Consider the following 21711-nt stretch of genomic DNA (forward strand, 5'->3'; position numbering starts at 1 on the left):
TGCATTGATTTCTGCTCTGATTTTTATAATTTCCTCTCTTCTTTTGGCTTTGGGCTTGACTTGCTCTTCCTTTTCTAGCTGTTTGAGGTGTAGCATCAAGTTATTTATTTGTATTCGTTCTGTTTTCCTGATGTGGGAACTCAGTGTAATAAATTTTCCTCTCAGAACGGCTTTCATTGTATCCCACAGATTCCGGTAAGTTGTATCTGCATTTTCATTTTCTTTTAGGTATTGTTTGATTTCTTCTTTAATTTCTTCTGTGACCCACTGATTACTCAAGAGTGTGTTATTCAGTTTCCATGTGTTTGTGGGATTTTTGCAGTATCTTTTATCATTAATTTCTAATTTCAGAGCGCTGTGATCCGATAACATGCAAGGGATGATTTCAGCTCTTTTGCACTTGTTTAAATATGTTCTATGAGCTAATATATGGTCTATTTTAGAAAATGATCCATGTACTGCTGAGAAGAATGTGTATTCTGATGTTGTTGGGTGGAACATTCTGTATATGTCTATCAAACCCATTTGTTCACAGGTATGATTCAGTTCTGTTATTTCTTTACTCATTTTCTGTCTGGTCGATCTGTCCCTTGGTGTCAATGGCGTATTAAGGTCTCCCGTTACAATTGTGTTACTGATAATTTGAGTTTTCATTTCTGTTAATAATTGTTTTATATAACTGGGCGCTCTGGAGTTTGGTGCGTATATATTTAAGATAGTTATCTCTTCCTCTTGGAGTTTTCCCCTTACGAGTATGTAGTGACCTTCTTTGTCCTTTATGGTCATTGTTGGTTTAAAGTTCACGTTGTCTGCAAACAGAATGGCTACTCCTGCCTTTTTTTGGATTCCTGCTGCATGAAGAATTGTTTTCCATCCTTTGACTTTCAGTCTGTGAGTATCCTTCTGGGTTAGATGGGTTTCCTGTAAACAGCATATGGTTGGATTTTGTTTCTTGATCCATTCTGCTAGTCTGTTTCTTTTGATTGGTGCATTGAGACCATTTACATTAATGGTTATTACTGTTAAATGTTGTTTAATTGTAGGATTCTTATCTCTCTGCTGTTGCATCTTTATCTTTCTGTTCTGTTTAATTATTTGCTTTGCTTAGTGGTTTTTTCCTTTGTGTATCTAAACTGTCTTTCAATATTTTTTGCAGGGTTGGTTTGGTGTTCATGAAGTTTTTCAGCTGTTCTTTGTCATGGAAGTATCGTATTTCACCATCTATTTTAAATGATAGTTTTGCAGGATATATCAGTCTAGGTTGGAAATCATTTTGCTTTAGGATCTGGAATACTTCACTCCATGCTCTTCTTGACTTTATTGTTTGTGATGAGAAGTCTGCTGTGATTCTGATAGGTTTTCCTTTATAAGTGATCTGTCTTTTCTCTCTGACAGCTTTTAATAATCTATTCTTGTGTTGGATTTCTGGGATGGTGATTATTATATGTCTGGGTGTAGTTTTATTTTGGTTATGACTATTTGGAGTTCTATATGCTTCACTGATCCTGATGTCAGTTTCTGATCTCATGCTTGGGAAGTTTTCAGCTATTGCTTCTCTAAATATCCTCTTGATATCCTTTATGTTGTCTCCTTCTTTTTCATTAATCCCTATCATTCTTATGTTATTCTTCTTTGCATCATCTTGCAGTTGTTGAATTGTTGTTTCCTGATTCCTTGTTATTTTTAAAAGATCTTTCCTTTCCTGTTCACTTGCTGCAATCCTGTCTTCAAGGTCTGAAATTGTATCTTCACTTTCATTAAGGCGGTTTTTACAACTTTCAGTGGAGTTTTTTATTTCCTGTATATCTCTGTGCATCTGCATTATGTATTCTGTTTGTTTCTTATATTGCTCGTCTAGGGATTCTATCTTTTTGTTTAATTCCTCCAATTTTTTATCTGTGTTTTCTTTAGATATATTTAGAATCTCTTTCATTTCTTTTATCATTTCTTCTTTTATCTGGGAAATTATTTCGAGTTTGAATTTCTTTAAAGCTTCCTGGAGTTGCTTGTCAACTTCAGTAGCTATTGTGTCTAATATATGAGGAGGATGGGATATATTTTCTTCTAAATACACTTCTCCTAGGGTTTCCTGAGATGGGCTGGAGGTTTGAGGTTGTAATTTGGTCTTTCGTTTTGTCATTTTCCTATATTTCTGTGTTTCAAGTGTTATTTGAAAGCCTCCTCAGGATCTGTTGAAAATCCCCTTCTATGTTTGCAGCTACTGAGACTCTGGCACCACTCTACCCCAGGCACCGATGGCCAGGCGCGGCTGGGCACAGGCCGAGGTTCCTCAGGAACCCGGGACCCCTCCTCCTCCAGACAAAGGAAGGGGCCTCTGCAGGCGGCTCTGGATCCGCGCAGCTCCTCCTCCGCACACCGACGGCCAGGCGCGGCGGCTCGCACCTCAGCCGCCTCGCGCTGCCTCTCCTCTCCCACCTCCTCCTCCGTTGCCGCCGCCGCCGCCGCCGGTCTGCCTCAGCCGCAGGCGCCGACGAGCAGCCCCATCTACAAACTCGGGGCTCCTAGTTAAGAATTAGAAACGCGCCTCTCGCCGCCCCGCGCCTTGCACTCCCTCCGCCTCTTTCTTCGCTCCCCACACTCCTCCCGGGCTCGGGTCGCTGCTGCTGCCTCCGTCGCTGCCGCTGGCTGCCACCGCCGCCAGCACGCGCGCGGCAGCCTCTCCTCAGCCGCCCTCCTCCTCGTGAAAAAAATTTTAACATGGTACAAGTAATACTCCAAGTGTGAAGATAAAATAAATCCTAAAAATTCTCAATCCAAAGACAAGTAATTAAACAGGAAATGGAAACAAAGAACACAAGAACAAATGGAAAAATGGTGTTAGGATAACAGATTTTAATCCAACCATATCAATAATTATATGAAATAAAGTGACTTAAATCCATCAATTATAAGAGCTTATCAGTTGGATTTTAAAAACCAGGGAAAACTACATACTGCGCAAAGAAAGTCTGGCTCCATTTTATGTTATTTGGTTGCTGAAAACTTTCAAGCCTCTCCTGCCCCTTCTTTGTTCCTTGTCTGGAGAGGCTGATAAGAAAGCCCAGGCATTTTTCTTTCTTTGGTGCCAGCAGAGAAACCAAATCTCATAAAGCTGATGATGGCCCATGCTCCAGTTAAACACACACACACACACACACACACACACACACACACACGGGGTGGGTGGGGGGAGAAACCTAAGCCAATGTCCTTTCCTTCCTGTCTCAATGCTGGCCCTGCTGGACAGGCCTGCTTTGCTTCCCTCGAGACCTCAATGAAGCTGTAACACAACTGCTCTCACTGTCTCACGGACGGGGTTTGGTATCATCAGTTTTGACTTGCAAAAAAATTTTGGGTAGGAATACACGATAAAAAATAGGATATAATAAGGTTAAAAGTAAAAGGAAAGAAAAAGACACACAACACACCTTTGAAGGAAAGTTTGGTGGTTATGATAGTGTTAGGTGAATCCTTGCATGAATATTACACAGAAAGAAGAGAAAGGGACATTGAACAATAACAAAGGGGCCAATTATCCAAGATGTGATAACCTTCAATGTGTACGCACGTAATAATAGAATCATGGAGGCTTAGTGTGATATCTTAGGCTTGTTCCCCTCAAGAGGAGGCTGTGAGACAAGAAGTTGAATGCAATCTTATGGTGTGTGTGTGTGTGTGTGTGTGTGTGTGTGTGTGTGAGTGTGTGTGTGTGTGTTGAGGGTGTCCAAGAAGTAGTGGGAAAGGAGTATATAAGAAAGACAAGGATAGAACTAGGTAATGCAGGTGTGCTGTGAACAAGTTTCCTAGTGGGCAACTGGAATCAGTGATCAGAACCAACAGGCGATAGTATAGAATGAACCCTAGACTTAACCTTCCACATGAGCAGAAGGGAAGATATGTGTACACCAATTCTCTGTCATGACTTAAAGACTGTTCCTGGGCACTACGACCTGGCTGGTGCATAAGCTCCTGGTAGCTCTGCTGCCATATCAAAGATGGAAAACCCCTGGCAACTCTACACAAGCACAGAGTGAGGCTTAGAGAGAAGGAACGGGTTCAAAGTCCCCTAAAAGTTAATAACAAAACCACTGGAGCCAAACTGAGGCCCCTTGTTCTTACACAGTATTCCCTCAACCACACTGCCTGGACACCCCACACTGACCGCACTCCACTTGGGTGTGACACACGTTCCCTCTTGATTACACTGCTGTCTATCGCTCTGCATCTGTCATAGCTGCTTCCCTCCTCACACATCTCCAAGGTGTGAGGCAGACTCATAAACACACATCACCACCATTCAGAGAGGAGTGAGGGGCCTGGGGCTCTGGAAGACTCATCCACAGAGCACATTCTTAAAACCCAAAGACCAACCAAGTCCTGGGGAAATGTGGCTGCATAAGTTTGACCTTCATCTACAGAAAGAGATGACTCAAAACAGAGACACTACAGCCAGAGAAAGAAAGGAAAACACACACACACACACACACAGAGAGAGAGAGAGAGAGAGAGAGAGAGAGAGAGAGAGAGCACAAGAAAGCAAAATTTTGAAGAAGAGATCGTAGATAAGAAAGTTGAAGAAGCATTTAAGAAGCAAACTCCTGCAGAGGCTGAGTTATTGAATGAGGACCCCCTACGTGTCTGCACATTAGTACTACCTGAGCCATTGCTCATTTTCCAACTTGATTCTGATTCCTATTGCCCAGGAAAGGACCTGGACATTGGAATTTATTCAGCTTCCTTGTTCTGGACAAAGAAGAAAAAGTATGCTGTGCTTCTCCCCTTGCCAAGGCTCAGAGAGTAAGCTCCTGCCTTTTGAGACAGAGCAAGCAGATATCAATTCTGCAGCGAAGAATGTGATGGCACCTTTGACCCATGCAATGCCCTCACACATCCCCATGTTGGGTGATCCTCATGGTGGGTTCCCAGAGGGTCTGACAGTTGTGGGTATTAGGAAAGAGCCCCCTGACCTTGCTTCAGCTCAGTTTTCTTTCACTGAATAGGGTAGGATGTGAGCAGAAAAATAGAAAAGGAGCCTGCCCTCTGGTTAGCAGGTGCTTGGTGACTTATGCAGCATTTGCAAGTCCACAGTTCCTCTTAATCTTCTGATAACCCAGGAGCAGGAAGTTGTTTCCCTCCGGTTGATCCTTAGGGGGAAGAAAGAGACCACATAGCAGGTATAGTGGAACAGAAACACAGGTATGGTGTCTCATCCTGAGAGTCACAGCCTTCAGTCCTTGTCCTCAACTGTGTTTGTCTATACGTTAGTGCAATGAATCAAAATACGGTCAGGTTCAACAGTGAACACAGGTTTCCCATGACATTGTGAGTTCTTGGGTGTGGGGACCAAGGTCAAGCTTGTTTTCATGGAGCCTTAACGAATGCTTGGCAATGGGACCAGAGGAATTGATTGACAAATGGCCAGCCAGGTAGGAGGACCTTGGCCTTTGGTGATTATGAATCACACCTTTGAATCCTAAATAAAGTAACTAAAATTTAATGACCATTTACTATGTATCTGTCATTATAATTTTATATTACTTTATTAATGTTAATTCACATAATTTTCAGGGCAAACCTAAGAGGTGAACACTGGAAATCAGCCCCATAAAAAGCAACTCAAGCCCTAAGAAAACTCATCTACTATATGACAGAACCAGCTACATAATTTTCTGCACCAAATAAAAATGCAGGATCCCTCATTTTAAAATAAATTAAGAGCATTAAGACAGTGACAACAGAGCACTAAACAACCATGGAATCTTGTGAGAGGAGGCCCTGTGGCCACAAAGTTCCATGACATGAAGCCAGTCTTGGTGACAGAGCTGGGATATGAGCCTAGGAAGCCCAGATACAGAGTCCGAGTTCGGAAGTGCAAGGCAATTCTGCCTCCTTATCCAGGGCTTTGTCCTGGTCTCTAATTTTAGAGGCCTTGATTCCAACCGAAGACATAAATGGACTGATTCTCTGCTGCCCTCTTGTGGGAAGTTTGTGTATAGTCGCATCTTCTTCAAGGACTGCGTTAAGGTTCCCACCTCTGTCCGAAAGTCATTAGGCTTCTTAGGGCACATTTAGAACAGCATTAAGACTGATTTCTTGCTTCTTTCAGCATCTGAAGTCCAAATAATTCAAGGTTCATATGGGTAAGAGCTCTTCAATTTAAGAGCTCTTCAACCTATATCAAATGCCTTTGGGTTCAATAACCTGCCAGCCTCTAAAACAGTGCTAATTCTGTTCCTGGAACCTCTGGAGTACCCAGAAAACTCTACAAAGCATTTTTCTGCACAGACTGTCTTTGCCTCTCACCTGATCCTCAATAAGGAATAATCAGGTTTTTTCCTTCTTTATGCACATGCTCCTTTCCAGTGAATCACTTCTGACAATTGTGAGGTATCAATTCTCCAGTGGATGCCACTCAACTGTCCTAAAATTTATCTCAAGTCTAAAATACTACTCCAGTAGATCACATCAGATCTCACAGATCTTGGGCACCACCTCAGAGCACTGTCCCAAGAGTCACATGCTAGTCACAAAGCTCAGGTTGTAAATGAGATGCAGGTTCACCACGCACTGGCTGCAAACCTGTCCAAGTCTGGTGGGACAAAATAACCTTCATACCAACTTGTGTGAAACCAGTGCGTCCTCTAGACAGGCAGCAAGGGACAATAGAAGCCAAGCATTTACTGCCTTTGTTCATTCAAAGCCCCAGTAAAGCTGGCTGGAGTAGATGGGGTCTCACTTGCTCCACAGCAGGAGGACCCCAGAAAAGCAGCTAGGCCTGGGTTTTATATCCTGGTGTTAGTATGAAACACTAGGTTGAACTGTCATAGCCCATTTTGTTCCAGGTGGAGACTAGAACAAACCCCGAGCTGTACTGGCTAGTAGCACAAACATGCACACACACTCATACATGCATACACATACACACACGGACAGTCCATTCCCATCACATTCTCCAGTCCTTATTAGGAATTATAAGCAAGAGAGAAGAGATCCTCGGCTGGTGAGCTGTTCAGTAATAGTCTGTACTCTGACCAACTGGTTATAAATCAAATGTTTCTTTGACCCCCTCCTTAGGTTTCATCAGTTACTAGAATGGCTGATAGAATGTAAGGAAATGTTTACATTTCCTGGATTATTAAAAAGGATTTTACAAGCATACAGATGAATAGCCAGATGAAAGAAAAACCTAAGGCAAAGAAGAGGGGAAGGGATGTAGAATGTTATGACCTCTCAGTGAGGTTCTACCTTCCTGGCACTCCTGAGAGCCCAGTAGCCTGAAGACACCAATGCCTTCCCTTTGGGAATTTGTGGAGGCTTCCCTAAGTAGGAATAATTGATTAAAACAGTGGCAATTGTGGATCAACTCAAAGCCTCTCCCTACTTTGGAGGTCCAGGCATGAGACTGAAAGTTGCAATCTTATACCCACATGGTTGATTTTTGGCAACAGCCCTTCCTTTGAATTCTCTAGAAACCCCTAGTCAACAATTATCTCATTAATATGAAAAAAGCAGCTATCCCTTCAGAGATTCCAAGTGCCACAGGGTTGAGGGAAGCAGAAGGCAGATACGTATCTCATTATGCCATGGTTCACCCCTTTGTGCCATGCATGTCAGAAACTACTTATGGCAAAATAATGCACAACTCAAAAGATATCAGCACATGACTAGGGTTCCTTCAGTTCATCATGACATTATATGTAAATTTCTCAGTTCTCTGGACTACAGACATACAGGGGTGGCTAATTTAATAGGTCAGTTAATAGGTCAGCTAATTTAATAGGTCAGATCTGCGGCACTTTCCAAGAGTCCCATGGATTCCTAAACTTACAACATGATTGTTCTAACTTTTGAGTGACATATTCCACAGCAATCTGACATTTATATACCATCTAATGCTGATAATAATCACATTGCTCTGCAAATCTAAAATTCTTTGATGACTCCTTATTGCCTTCTGGAAAATTTTCTATCTCCTTACCCCAGCACAGGAAGTTCTTCTTCTAGACTTTACTGCAGACATTCCATGCAAACCTACAAATTCCACTTGAATTTGCAAATTTCAGCAACTTCTGCTTCATGCTTCTGTACTGCTCTCTTTGCTAGTCTCATAACCCAGAATATTTGTTAAGGCTCTGTTAAAGGACCTCTATTATGAGGTGCTTGCTCTGGTCTCCCAAGGAAGGGCTCTGTGCATGATTTCTCTCCTGGCTGTCTCATTCAGCTCTGCTTTCCTAGCCATCTGTTGTATAATGAAGTGGTTGCTGAGTCTCCAAATTGTTGGTCCCTTGGAGGAACATATCAATAAATTGTGGTAAATGCAATGACAGCTTTAAAAATAAAAAAGGAGTGTGACAGCATAAGAGACAGAAGTGGTCCAGTTTCAGAGAGATGGGAAACGTCAGGGGTGAGGCCCACAGAGATAGTGTGTGTCTGAGGAACTGCAGCTGTTTCAATGTTTTTGCTGAAACACTGAGTTAGAGCAGGGACATGAGGTGAGATGAGAGAGAACACTGATCTGGGTTTGCATTAAAGACAGTAAGGAACCATTAGAGGACTTTAAATGGGGCTGCAGTAGGTACTCAATAAAGGTCTCCATATCTGCCAGCAGTCTCACCTGTTAAACTGAGGATTTCTCAAGGACAGAATTATTAGGTTCTACCTTCCTAGCACTTAGTAGGACTGAAATCCTGAATAATGAATGAATGCAAGATATACAAAACCATAAGAATCCAGACAAGAATCACTTTTCACTTTTTTGTTTCAGAAGGGTTCATGCAAACTCTGTGAAAGATCCAGAAGATTGCTAACCCTCTCCACTTCCTTCAGCCTCTGCTTAGCCCGAGAGTGTGTGCTGGTGCCACCTGGTGGCTACAGTGCAGTATTCTATTGTGACGAGCTTCCTTCATCAATTGCGAAAGGGCCTTCCAGTGCAGGGAAAGGAAAAGCGAAGACTGTAGCAAACAGAAACATTCCTAAAGACTTGGCATCTCAGAGGTGCCTCTGTGGACAGATATGTCTGTCCTAACCCTGTAAGACCTGTGTCCTGAGTCCCTGTCTCTTCACCCTAAGAGAGTAACTGACTCAAATCATGGGAGACAGAAGTCCTTACCTGTAGCCTCTCTGTCCACAGTACTTTCTACAGGGTCCTTCTTTTGCTCAGCCGATGATGGAATTCAGACAGGGAAACCATAGACCAGGAAACCATGATTAACTGTCCTCTGCAAATCCTTTTCCGAAGAGACTCCTGGTTCTGTGCAGAACAGCAAGGTACTTGCTTAAAGCTTCTTCCCTCTCTAGACTCGGAATTGTCATGTTTCTTCCCAGGATCTGGCCAATGGGATGTAGGCAGACACTAACATAGGGTTCCAGCATGACCTAACAGAAGTCCTTTGATTCCTACCACATTGTATGCACTTAAATGTATATCAACCTATTTATTTTTATTAATATATGCAAATAATATGGGTTTATAAATTATATATGTGCATGCAACTTTTATATGTGTGTGTGTGTGTGCACATAAGCAAACTTATTTATTGGTGCATGCACTATGGCTGGGAACCAGGGAAGACAGCATATCAGAGTGGTTAAGGGCACAGGCTGGAGTCAATGTTTTGGGTTCAAAACCCAATCCCAGTTGCTGTGGCAAGCAGAAACACTGAAAAAACACCCAGGATGTGGAGGCAGCTTTTTTTTTACACCAACAGTCACTGTTTTCAAAATATCGGGCCCTGATCTCTGCTGGTCTAGGGTTTATATGGGATAAGCAAGCAGGAAGTACTGAGGCAGAGTGGCTTATCAACGGGAACTGGTTCTTACAGTGTGCATCAGAGTGACCCCCTGTTTCTAAGAGACAGAAGCAACCAGAACTGGACCAGGAACTGTTACCTGGGCAACTAGGAAACTGAAGTGTACTGGCTGCGGGGTGCCATTTTCTGTTACTCAACAACTTATAGATTAGTTCACTTCTTTGTGTATCATTTTTCCATGTTTATAAAAATAAAAATAATATTCAACTGGTAAGTGGAATTCTCAGGAGGATTTATTGGTTGATACTGGTAAAGCAGTAAGAAAAACACTCCCAGCACAAGACAAGACAATCTGTTTGCTAATTAAATGTCAAATAAAGTCATTGCTCTGTCCGAGGTGCTGATGTTGTGGAGCTCTCAGCATCCCTGAGTAGCTTAGGCTTCTGTGACTGTGAAATGGCTCCACTTTCTCAGCTGAGTTTTCAAATAAACCATTATTGTAGCTTATATAAAGATCCCCCACCGCAAAAGGCCTCATGCATTAATTGTGGGGCTTCTGTGAAAAATTCCATGACTAGATCATGGGTATGTGACACTGGGTTAGTCCACTGAGAGTTTTAGTATCATTCTGGGTGGGAATGGTGAACTTCCTGAAGAAGGAATGTCCACTGAGGATGCAGGTGGCACAAACCAATAGGTTTCTAGCATGAATGGAATAAAAAGGAATTCTTTCTTAGAAGTTTTGCTGTTTTGGGCCAGGGATTTTTCAAGCCCTTGGCTGGCATGTGTGAAGTCATGAGTTTGATCCCCAGTACCAAAATAAATCATTGGGGCCAGGGGTTTAGCTCAGTGGCACATGCACTTGCCTGGCAAGCGTGAGGTTGTGAGTCTGATCCCCGTATTATGGCATGACATCCTGTCATACATGGATGGTTTCTCCTCTGCAATGTTCCCCATACTATGCTGACCATCCTTGAAACCAGTTAACTACTGGTTGAAACTTCTACAAACTATGGGCTAAAATAAAACTTTACACCTTCAATGTGTGGGTATTTTGTTCAGGCAATGACAAAGTAACTAATACAGTGAAGTACTTCAGTGTCATAGTTCCCTTCCAGTTCCAAGGTTTAAGGGGGTATCTGTGTATTTATAGAACCAGTGGTCTCTCCTTTAATCTCTGGCACTCCCTTGTCGACTCTGCCATTCATTTGACTTGTCTCAGTTGCAGTGCTTTCACAGGATCTGAGTGGCCATGCGTCCAGTATCAGCCCCACTCCATCACTGTTCCCCACAGGAAGGGCTTTGCAGTTCTCAACTGACTGGAGATGTGGCCTAGAGGCTGGTTGCAACTACAAGGAAAATTCAAAGGCTGTGATGCAAGAAGAAAAATGTGTTAGGCCCAGGATGTGGCCTTGAGAAGGGCAGCAGGTAGGTTCCCTATGGCGTGGCTGACTGTGTCCAGGGTGCAGCTATTCTAGGCTTCTCCTCATCTGACCCTGAGTCTGTTGCCCCTGAAGATGCAGGGGCATGAGAGGTGCTCTTCACCTAGTTGCTGTTCTCTAATGCAGAGTTCATGGATCTATGGTTCTTGCTATTTCCAGGCCATGGCTCTTCCTGAGACCTTCCCTGGGGAACAAGCCTGGCCTTCCTGGATTTCCTGCAGCTGAAACATAGCCATCACGACCTCCTACACTTACCTAGGTTAGCCTTTCCCAGGCCTGAGGCTGACAGACCCGACATCTAATGAGATTATCCAACATCAGAACCCAGGTAGATGCCAGTTCTTTGAGGAGGCTCAGGGCACATACCTCTGTTTCCTCTGCTTCTGGGCTTCAGCTAAAGTCCAGGCTTGCAAAGAGAACATCTCCCTTTATAGTTGGCTGTATGGGACAACAGAGGAGGGTTTAAAGGGCAGCTGGGTTCTACTGAGCGATGCTGAGGCAGGTGACTATTTCCAAAACCTCACATCTACTGTTCAAATGATCACTGAGTCCTAGGGAGACTTATATTGGCTATGTGGACCCACATTCAAACCTTGAGCACCATCCTACGGAAGAAAGACCAAGGGAACAAAAAAGCAAGTATTATCCTGGTTACATAAAACATCCATAGATGGATTGCCTTGGAAGTGGACAGAACTAAATGGGGAGGATATAGGCATTCAAGGTCTGGGGATTGAACTCAGTGGCACAAGCACCTTCCTGGCAAGCACAAGATTGTGAGTTCAATCCCCAGTACTGAAAGAAAGAAAGAAAGAAAGAAAGAAAGAAAGAAAGAAAGAGACATTCATCACATAGCTAATAGGGACCACTCATAGAATAATAGACTGTGTAGCAGGTCCTATTCTGGATATCATACTAATAAGAGCTCTTTCAAGTGATGGTCACTCTTGTCGCTCCTGTTTATAGATTATTAACTCAGGCAAAGGGAAGTTAATTTGCAGGCTGGTGGTCTCACGCTGTCGGGCGATGGCACCAAGGTTTTTTCTTTTTCTTTTATTCCTGCTTCCCCGAAATAAGGCCTCTGAAGGGTTGTATAATTTGTCCAAAATTCTGTAGTGGTGAGTAATAGAGCTGAGGACTGAGAGTGTAGTTCAGAGGGAAGAATGATGAAGGGAAGGAAGGAAAGAAGGAGCAGAGGAGGAAGGAAAGAGGAAGGCAGGAAGAAAGGAAGGAAGAAACGAACGAACTGGAAGTCAAACCCAGGTGCGATCTAACTTTGAATCTTTCACTCTCTCCTAAACTAAATACCTGCAAACCAGACTGCATTTATGATCCAGAACAATCTGTTTTTGAAGTAAAGTTCTTTTCATGCTATAAAAGCAGAGTTCTGACAGAGATGTTTACCAAAAGAAGTTTGCAGGTTCCCACATGAAACCTATAATACGGATAAAAAGCAACTGCTCCTACTTTAGTCAATCAATGTCTGCCTGGTGAAGCAGTCACTTTTCTCATAGTACGAATCAGTTAAGTCATCTGCTCTGTGGTGGGAGATCTTGCAGAGTTAAAAACCAAAAGGATTTTAGAAACTCATTTAGTCCAACATTCTCATTTTACAGATAGGAAGGCCAAGACTTACTGATAATTTACCCAGCACACGTCAGTCATAACATCAGGGTCCCCGCTCTCAAGTGGGTAGTAAAGATACAAAATGTTTCAGTAGTTTTAACCTTTCACCTCACTGATCCATCTAGACTTACGTGGACCATCCTCCTCTGGCTTATATGACAAAGTGATCTTTCCAATACCTGCATCAAGCCCCATTCAGATGAACTCAGCCTTAGAATCCTGCTGTCCTTTCCCAAAGATCAAGATTTTTCAGATCCCTAACCCTGTTTTATTTCCAAAATATACTAAAACAACAGGGAGAGCATTGACCCTGATGTTTGGGACTTGACTGTCCTTCAGCCACTATGTGACTTCCATGAGTCACTTCTCAACTCCAGCCTCAAATGCGTCATCTCTCCAGGGGGGACATTTTGATCCTGATTCTGCTGCCTCACAGGATTGACAACAGGAAAACTAACAAGGTGTCTGAAGTGGGATGGGTGGAAATGAATAGCCAGCATAGTGCAGGTGATGGAGATTCACAAACTGGCTGCATCGACACCTTCATGTCGTATGGAATATGAAAGAATTTTTCCCTAGATAGGATACTACAGCAGTGGGAGGTGGGACCAAGGGACATTTACCTTGAGGTCACTTTCCCCACCCCTAGGCAACGTACCTGTGGCACGAAAAGAGTTCCAATCAACTATTCGCACATCAGCGAAGCCACCTTTAGGCACCACCCCAGTCAAAAGGTATATATATGCCCCACGTGTCCCCAGCAGAGAAACCCAGACCCCCAGTGGTCATGGGGTTTCTCTCCACATTCTTAGAATAAAGGCCATTTGTACTTTATATTCTCTCTTTACCATGCCAAAAATCCTATCAGTGGTTCCCCGACTGGACAGGCAGTGTAAATGTCTCCTGGAGTCCTCCCAGTTTGAGTCTCCCTGCCAATTCACGGACTGGACCGCATTCTGGATTAATTCCTCATTTCTCAACATGAGGGAGCTGCTCAATTTGTCACCACCGGCCTGCAAACAACACTGGCCTACTTCATTTACCTCAGGTGAGCAAACCTCTGTCTGAGGGTTTCTCTGTGACTGTGGGCTGGGCTCACGCTGGGTTACCTATTCTGTCCCTGGACTGGGGTAGCAGTTCTTACATTCCTTGGACAGTCCAAGGCAGAACTGTTACTGTGGTCCTCTGGGACCCACCTGTGCCTTTTGGTGACAGCCAATAGGCACGAGTTGGAACCGTTCCTTTAACCGTGCATCCAAAAATAGATGATGACCTTTTTTTCTGGCTAGCCACGGTCTGGTTCTTGGCTCATTTTTATTTAGATCATGGAAAATACTTTTTCCTCTTCCCCCAAAAACACACCTCCGGGGTGCCTGGTTCATAACCTTGGCACCCTTGGCCTAAAGAAAAACCATATGAATTAAACAATTAATCTTTTACTGCCAGGAGGCTTGGCCAACCTACAAACTTAATGGCAGTCCATGGCCTAAAGAGGAGACGTTTGACCCATGTATTCTCAAAAATTTATAAGACTTTTGTTACATTGGTGACAAGTTAGCAAAAATTCCATATATACAGTCTTTCCTTACCCTAAGAACATGCTCTTCTCTTATTAAATCATGTACACCTGCTAAAATACTTTAGCTAGCTCTGCTGCACCACAAACTTTCCCTTCCTGCCCTCAAGACCCCTTAGACGATGTGCCCCCGTCTTTAACTCCCCCTCCTCCCTATCCCCAAGATCAAACCCCGCAGCCTTCTCAGCCAAAGGTTTATGTACCCGCTGTGCTGACCTCTCCTCCTCCCTTCCCTAGGGAGGAGGGTCTCTAAACCTTTCCCTAGGGTCTCAGCCCCCTGCAGACTAGTGGGTGCCAGGCATATTGGGGCCATAATTAACTATACTCAACTGGTGTTAAATGACACTGTAGCTGGTCTCTCTCCTAAATAAAAAGGTAAAATTAATAAAACAAGTCATCCTCCAAAAATCAGATGGCCTTAGACATTCTAACAGCATAAGAGGTTATACAATTGTAAAACCTAAATGTGTACATGTCAAATGAATGACATGTCAGTTTCTAAAATTCCCTGGAACTTATCTTCCTTATGGAAAGCCATTGCTAAAGTTGATATATACGTTATAAACAGTCTCTATAGGGAGTATTGATGGCCAACCTATGCATCCTTTACAGACAGGGCCTATTTCATGCAGGTTCCAGACTCACTTCTTCTCTGGTCAATCCCATAGTTTGAGATACCTCCAATCCCACCTGCTCTACCCATGCCATGCCTACTTTAATTCATCTCAGGTATCCTTCAATTTCTCCTTGTGTTCCCCAATATCCCATAGCTCCCAAACATTTACAGGGACTTAAACCTATAATTAAGCACCTTTAGACGATGGTTTCCTTAAACCTACACATTCACCCTATAATACTCGCATTCTCCTGGTACTCAAGTCTGATGGGTCTTACCATCTAGTACAGGACCCTAAGGTAATCAGTAGTGCTGTTACCCCAATCCACCCAGTGGTGCCAATCCCTTATACCATGCTCTCTCATATCCCTCCCTCCACACTCACTTTACAGTCATAGATCTTAAAAATGCCATTTTTATTCCTTTGTGCTTATGCAGACGGACCCAGACACCAGACAGTCTAAGGTCTCAACAACTTACACCTGTTATTTCTAGTAAAACCTCTCCTCAGAGACACATAGCACCCCCTTCCTTTCCTATTCATCAGTTTCTCAGAAACAAACCTGGTCAAGACTGGCAGGTAGATTTTGCACACATGTCCTGCCACAAAACTCTCAAATATCTTCTCACCTTTGTTTGTACTTTTTTAGGATAGGTAAAAGCTTTTCCCACAACCAGGGAGACTGCTGATATACTTACTAAAGTCCTATTACAGAAAATCATCCCAAGGACTATAACCAACGTGGAGCAGCCTCTACCTGGTCTTCTTGGCAACCCCAACAGTGGTCAAAGTTACTGGACTGCCATCCTGGTTCCACATCACTCAAGTGGTGTCCTCCTAGCACTAAATTTAACCATCCTATTGCCCACTCATCTCTGGTTCACCAAGGCCTCACAGCCACAACTCTCAGGCTAAGTCATGTTTTGTTATCCAGCTTGGTTCCTAATTTCTTACATTCTATTAATTATCCTTTTTACAGCAGGACTCCTAACAGTCTTTCCTAAAGACTCCCACATCATGTGTAAAGATCATCTTCATGTTTTTCTACATGACAACTGTCTTAGTTCTCTCTACCCTTAGCTGTTTAATCAAACATGAGATCCCTGAAGGCCTAGGCCCTTACCTTCCTTATAGTGACACAGCCATGGCCAGCCCCACCCTTCTTACTCTTTCCAGCTCAACTCCTAGACCAGAGACAAGCCCTACCTACCTACACTCTTAACTTTTATCCTTTCAGATGAGGGAATAACTATCTCTCATAGCTTCACTCGTAGAATAATCACCTCTCATAACTTCACTCCTCCTAACCCCATACTATCATGGGTCAAATCACTCTTTGCCCCACGATCCTTGGAAAGTATGTTTTTACCTTTTGCATTGTTGTGTGCAAGGCTAGGTCTATTGTTGTCCAAAGAGAACTCAGAAGCCCAAACAGGAGGTAGCCCAATGGATCTATAGCATCTCTCCTCAACCTCCCTACGTCACATTCCTGAGACCTTTCCTGCTGTCTGATTGATATAGGGGAATGAAACACCCAACCTACTATGTCCACCAGTTCGTGTTCTCTAAAACTGGAGAACGAATTTTAGGAACAATGAAGCTGAAGGGTAGAATATATTTATTGAGAGAAAGAAAGCTTCTGTCTGAGAGAGACAGAAGGGGCCCTGAGCAGGTTGCCAAGGTCTTTTCCAGGGATTTTTATAGAGTAAAACCATGGGTTCAAGGTGGGGGAAGACTGGGAATTCACAAGGCAGATGGGAATAAGGTGGAATATAAGTATAGTTAGCCAATAAGATCAATAGTTCAGGTAAAATTGATTACATTAGAGACAAATGGGGAAACGAGTCACAGAAAGCGGGCAATCTTTAAGAGCTGTGACTCTTTCCTAGGGGGATGGGAATTATTTAGGGTATGGATGCATTTGTATGGTCTTTTGTCTTTAGGCCTGGCCCACAACAGGAGGTGTCAGTCCCCCCCCCCACACACACACAAGTTACCAGGTATCTACACTACCTCCATTGAGGATCTAGCCCTGTCTCACTGCCTATAATATTTTTAACTAAATCAGCTGCCTGCAACATGATGGGGAGTTCACCACTTCCAGCAATGGTCTTCTCTTTGTTTAAGTCTAATCTTGCAAGCTGACTCCTCAGACTTCCTACTGTTGGCCTCCATTCGGCCATGAGACCCGAAACTTACTCTCTGATAATGGTCAAAAACTTAGAAGACTGAATTGTTATTTGATATTTTACTAGTTTTTTAAGCACTATTATTTCATGTAAGGTAAGATATCCATTTAAGACCACCACATGGACATCTTTCTACTCAATGTCTAGTTATTCGGGTACCTCTATTAGAGTGGTGTTATCATCTATCTGCTAACTTGTATTAAAAACAAAGCTCTATCAATTTATATCTTCCCCAAGACACTACTACACTCCCAGGACCTTAGTGTGACAAAGTCCTTCTTCTCAGAAAAATCCACATATGCACTATATTGCACATTTGGTTCAATCCAGCTGATCTGATTGTCTTGAAAGTCAGCCCTAGAGATGAAAAACAAAAACAAATCAAAACTAAATAGCTTAACCTGCTGTCCTTTGGTATCCACTTTCTAAGTGGTGTCAGGCTGTTGGTGCAACTGTCTCCAGCACTATATAAACACACACACACACACACACACACACACACTGCATCAGTCTGAGCTAAGATTTCAAATTTAACCCCCTATGGTCTCCTGTTCCACAAGTGATTTTAAAAAATTATTTGGCTGTCAAATGGGCTGCTATGACCAAAGCTTTTCTTTATTCGCTAGAGTTGATCATAAACAAACTCACTTACCTCAAATAATTCATAGCATTTTGCTTTCATAGCAAAACACATCCATAACCAGATACATGCCACAGGAAATATCATTTATTTTTCTTTACATTTATTCTTCCATGAAGAGAACAACTTTTAAAACAAATCCAAGTCAGACAATAGAGATTTGCGGGACACTACCACATCCAGGACACAGAGAGGACATTATTGAAATAGTCTGCATTTTCACAAAGACTGAGATACAGAGAGACATGGGCAGGCACCCCACAATGTCTTCACAGTCACCAGTGCAGTCATGCTGTTTATGGGCATGACGGAATATCACCCTCCAGTTCTGTAAAGAGAAGGGCTGGTGTTATTTAATTCAAATACCAAGGATTTCTGGCATCTGCTGGAGAAATATCTGAGAAAGTGGAACTACTAAATATCTAAAAATCTCAAAAGTTTTAGAGGACAAAAATCTGATATTTCTAAGTGGTCTGCTTATGATTATAAATCATTTTGGAAAATCTTATAGCAAAGAATGTATTTTCTTCATTGCAAATTTAGCACAAGAACACTATGGAGCTATAAAGGTTGTTTGGCTTTTTTGTTTTTAATTGGATGGGACCTTTCATTATCTGATCCAATCCCTGATTTTGCAAACAAATAACCTTGAACCAAAAAAGATGTGAAGCTTTTCTTCCCAGGCCACCCAGCTAGACAGTTGCAGACCCAGGTCTTTGCAACTCTTAGTGTTCTGCTTCTCCACCACCCTGTGTACACTGTGTGATTTTCCCCTCCGTGCCTTTCAAAAGAAATTAAAAACACATAAAGTGAGTCCAGTGGGATTAAAAGTAATGACTTCTTTGGTAAGAAGGCTTCAGTTTTTACATGATCAAAGATGGAAAAGAGATCACATGGCAAGAAACAGATTCCCACCTGGGCAAGAACCTTTCTTCTCTGAGAATTAAGGCAGTTTAGGGAATCTTTTTCAGCAAGATATTTGGCAAGAGTTGGCAGCTCCCCTCTTCCTTTGTCTCATTTGCATCTAGAATAAAGACTAACATGTAAATATTAAATAACTAGACATTGAGTAGAAGGATGTCAACATGATGGTCTTAAACAGATCTCTTACATTTCATGGAAAATAATAATTCTCTTAAAATCTAGTAAAATATCAAAAGTGTCTAGTGTCGTATTATAATACACAGGAGTACCCTGGTCCTGGGTGACTTCTCCTATTAAAAAAAAGATTACAAAAAAGATGTCAGTCATTACTTAGGATGAAGCATATAGTCTTTCTCTGTTATGTGTAGCTAGAAAGGTGAACCCAGAGGTCTCCCAGCACCTCTGTGAGAATCTTCAAGGCCTTTCTGGGTACCTCTACTCCCTCAGGGTACCTAGGATTGGAACTAGGAACTGCTCCATCTACCCCAGACTCAGGAGTCAACTTCACCCCGAGGCAGCACCATGGCATTAGTTTGATGATCATTCAGCTAGCACCACTCCTCTAATTAGCCCCGAGGACAGTGTCTAGAGGCAGAACGACCACAGTGCAGGCGACTAAGAAAAAATTAGCAAGCTGGCTGTGATCTAATGCACATGAGCCTTTCTGAGTGGGTGCTCAGGTCAGCCAGATGAATTTAGCTTCTCAGGCTCCACTGTTCAGCAAGTAGTTATTTTCATTAAAAGGGTGTACAGCAACTAAACCATTTCCTGTCTGGCAAGCAGCCAGGTAAGAATGAATGCCACTCTTTTCTCTCTTCTCTTTGTTCCAACACATTGTTCTTTGGCTAAGAAGTGCTCCTTTGCTTTTGAGTAGATTTCTGGGTGTTCTGTGTCTCAAGACAGTCCTAGGTGGGATGGACCATATGGTGAACATATTCTGAGTTCTCTGAGCTGAGAGCTGAGCTTATGCATGAAGCACCAACTCAATTCCTTGGAGGTCAGTCCTTCAACTACATGAACTGAAATTCCAGTCTTAGTTTTCTCACCAGGGAAGTGGGGAAATAGGAGCCAGCCTTGCTGTACACACACATGGGGAAGCTAGGGGACAACATGGGAAAAGTGCTTTGTTAAAATTTAAAAAATGATAACATTTAGGAAGGAATTATCTCTCATGGAAGGAGTCAAGGGATCTAGACCAGCACCTGATCCATTCTATCTGTGTGCAGCTGGCCTCCTCTTTCCCAAGGGCCCAAGCCACTTAGGCTACCTCAGGTCATACACTGGCCTTCTTTTAATGAAAGGTCAAAAAATTGTTCCTCTCTTTATTCTCTAAAGAGTGACCTCAAGATTTTGACTCAGCAGAAAAACCCAACGGCTCTCAGAGATAAGCTTTCACTGTCTCCAAATGACTCAATCTTGCCCTCAAATTGCAGTATCTAAGGGGCTCACAGACATCCTGGCTTTAGCCACAGCACATTCTCGAAGTTCTTCCCACTCCCAGGGTAAGTGAAGTGGTCTTATGTGCAACAGGGACTCACACAGTCAAAATAGGAATGCACAATTTCTCAATGACTTCCTGTGACTCAGCCCATAAATAGAAATCTCGAATGAATGCCACCAGTTTTCCAAACCACCAATCATTGCTCATCGAATTGAAACCAAGCACTTGGGAGTTTTACCAGAAGTAAAGCCAGGAATGTCAAAACCCACCAACCCTTTCTTCCACTCAGAATATTTTCTCAATTTGAGTGATTAGGTTGTGGAGTGTTTTGCCCCACTCCACCCCATCCAAGGTACCCAGGTGTCTAGATCTTAACAAGAGACAAAAGGAGTTTTCAGGGTCAATTCCCCATTACTCACGCTGGTGGGGTGAGGGAAGGTTTTCCTAGTGTCCATGAACAGTAAATAGGATAGTTTGTTACTCCTCTGGCCCTAAAAGGACAGCAGAGTTCCCTATGGTTTATCCTCACACTTGGCTTACCCAAGACCCTGTCCAATTTCCCCAAGAAGATCTCAGGAAACACCAATGAGTTTTTAGAATCCCATGTGTCTCATAGGATAAGATTAGCACGTGCATTTGAAATACACATTTGGCCTCGTTGCCTCTACCTAGTGCAGATTCTCTGGGACCCTGCTTTCCCTGCTTCACCTGCATTCTTTACCTGGCATCAATGGCTGTGGGCCATCTGAACAACAGAAGCCAGAAGAGCATTCTGGATCAGACACAAATCAAATTCAGATAACCAGGGTAAAAACTATGAAGATTTCTGCTCTAGGTCCCAAAAGCATCAATCTACTGATTTCATTTAAGGACAAATAAGCTGATATTCCCAAAATGAAGTTGAGACACCAAAGTGCTTGTGGTGGGCAAGAGAAGGGGAACATAGGAAATTCCCATTCACATACCAAATTGGTCTGGATACATTTTGGTGTCTGATCTAAAACCCATCCTCTCTCAGACTGGGTGAATGAGATTTTCTTCTGTGGCCCAAAATATAAGTAAACATGGTAAAGGATTCTACCTGAGCCATGGATTTCAGCTTGGGCGAGCTCCCAAAGTAATGAGACCTACCCCCCAAAACTGGGGTTCCCACACAAGTCCTTTTTACTGATTCCTCCTCTCCTCTTCTTTGAGGCTCACCAGTCCTTCACACTCATAGGCCCTAGGCCAGATGAACAGAGGTGAACAAAAATCATAGTTACTAAGTCATTTGTAACCAAGAAAAGAAGAGGGGATTGGAAAGAGCGTCTTCCAGGAGAAGAATTCCAAGACAGTGTCCAGGGTCAGAGTGAAGCAGAGGCCTTTGACCAGGACCTGGACACAGTGGACTCCTCCTCCTCCAGGTGAAGTTCAGATGGCCAACCAATGCTGCACCTGTAGAGAAAGATGTCAAAGTGTCTATGACAGGCCAGGGCAGGTGGAGAGCAAGGAGACCAAGCTCGCAGGG

General features: G+C 43.0%; 1 protein-coding gene across 2 annotated transcripts in view; it reads right to left on the bottom strand.

Annotated features, from left to right (window-relative positions):
* Nucleotides 1–17908: 17908 nt before the first annotated feature.
* Slc6a2 (solute carrier family 6 member 2) overlaps nt 17909–21711 on the bottom strand; it is a 49483-nt gene continuing 45680 nt past the window's right edge. The window contains exons 15-16 of one of the 2 annotated variants that reach the window (XR_010046917.1): nt 18755–21638; nt 17909–18167 (exon numbers count right to left, since the gene is read on the bottom strand). Coding sequence is in view for 1 of the 2 variants with exons in the window: in XM_023560645.2 (XP_023416413.2) it covers nt 21615–21638 (24 nt within the window). In the remaining variant the exon portion in view is untranslated. Of the gene's footprint in view, nt 21639–21711 lie in introns of both variants that reach the window. The other variant, XM_023560645.2, reaches the window with a different exon arrangement.

This window comes from Cavia porcellus, unplaced genomic scaffold, assembly GCF_034190915.1.
Source record: "Cavia porcellus strain 051 isolate PalLab524CR breed Dunkin Hartley unplaced genomic scaffold, mCavPor4.1 scaffold_4, whole genome shotgun sequence".
Classification (NCBI taxonomy): Eukaryota; Metazoa; Chordata; class Mammalia; order Rodentia; family Caviidae; genus Cavia; species Cavia porcellus.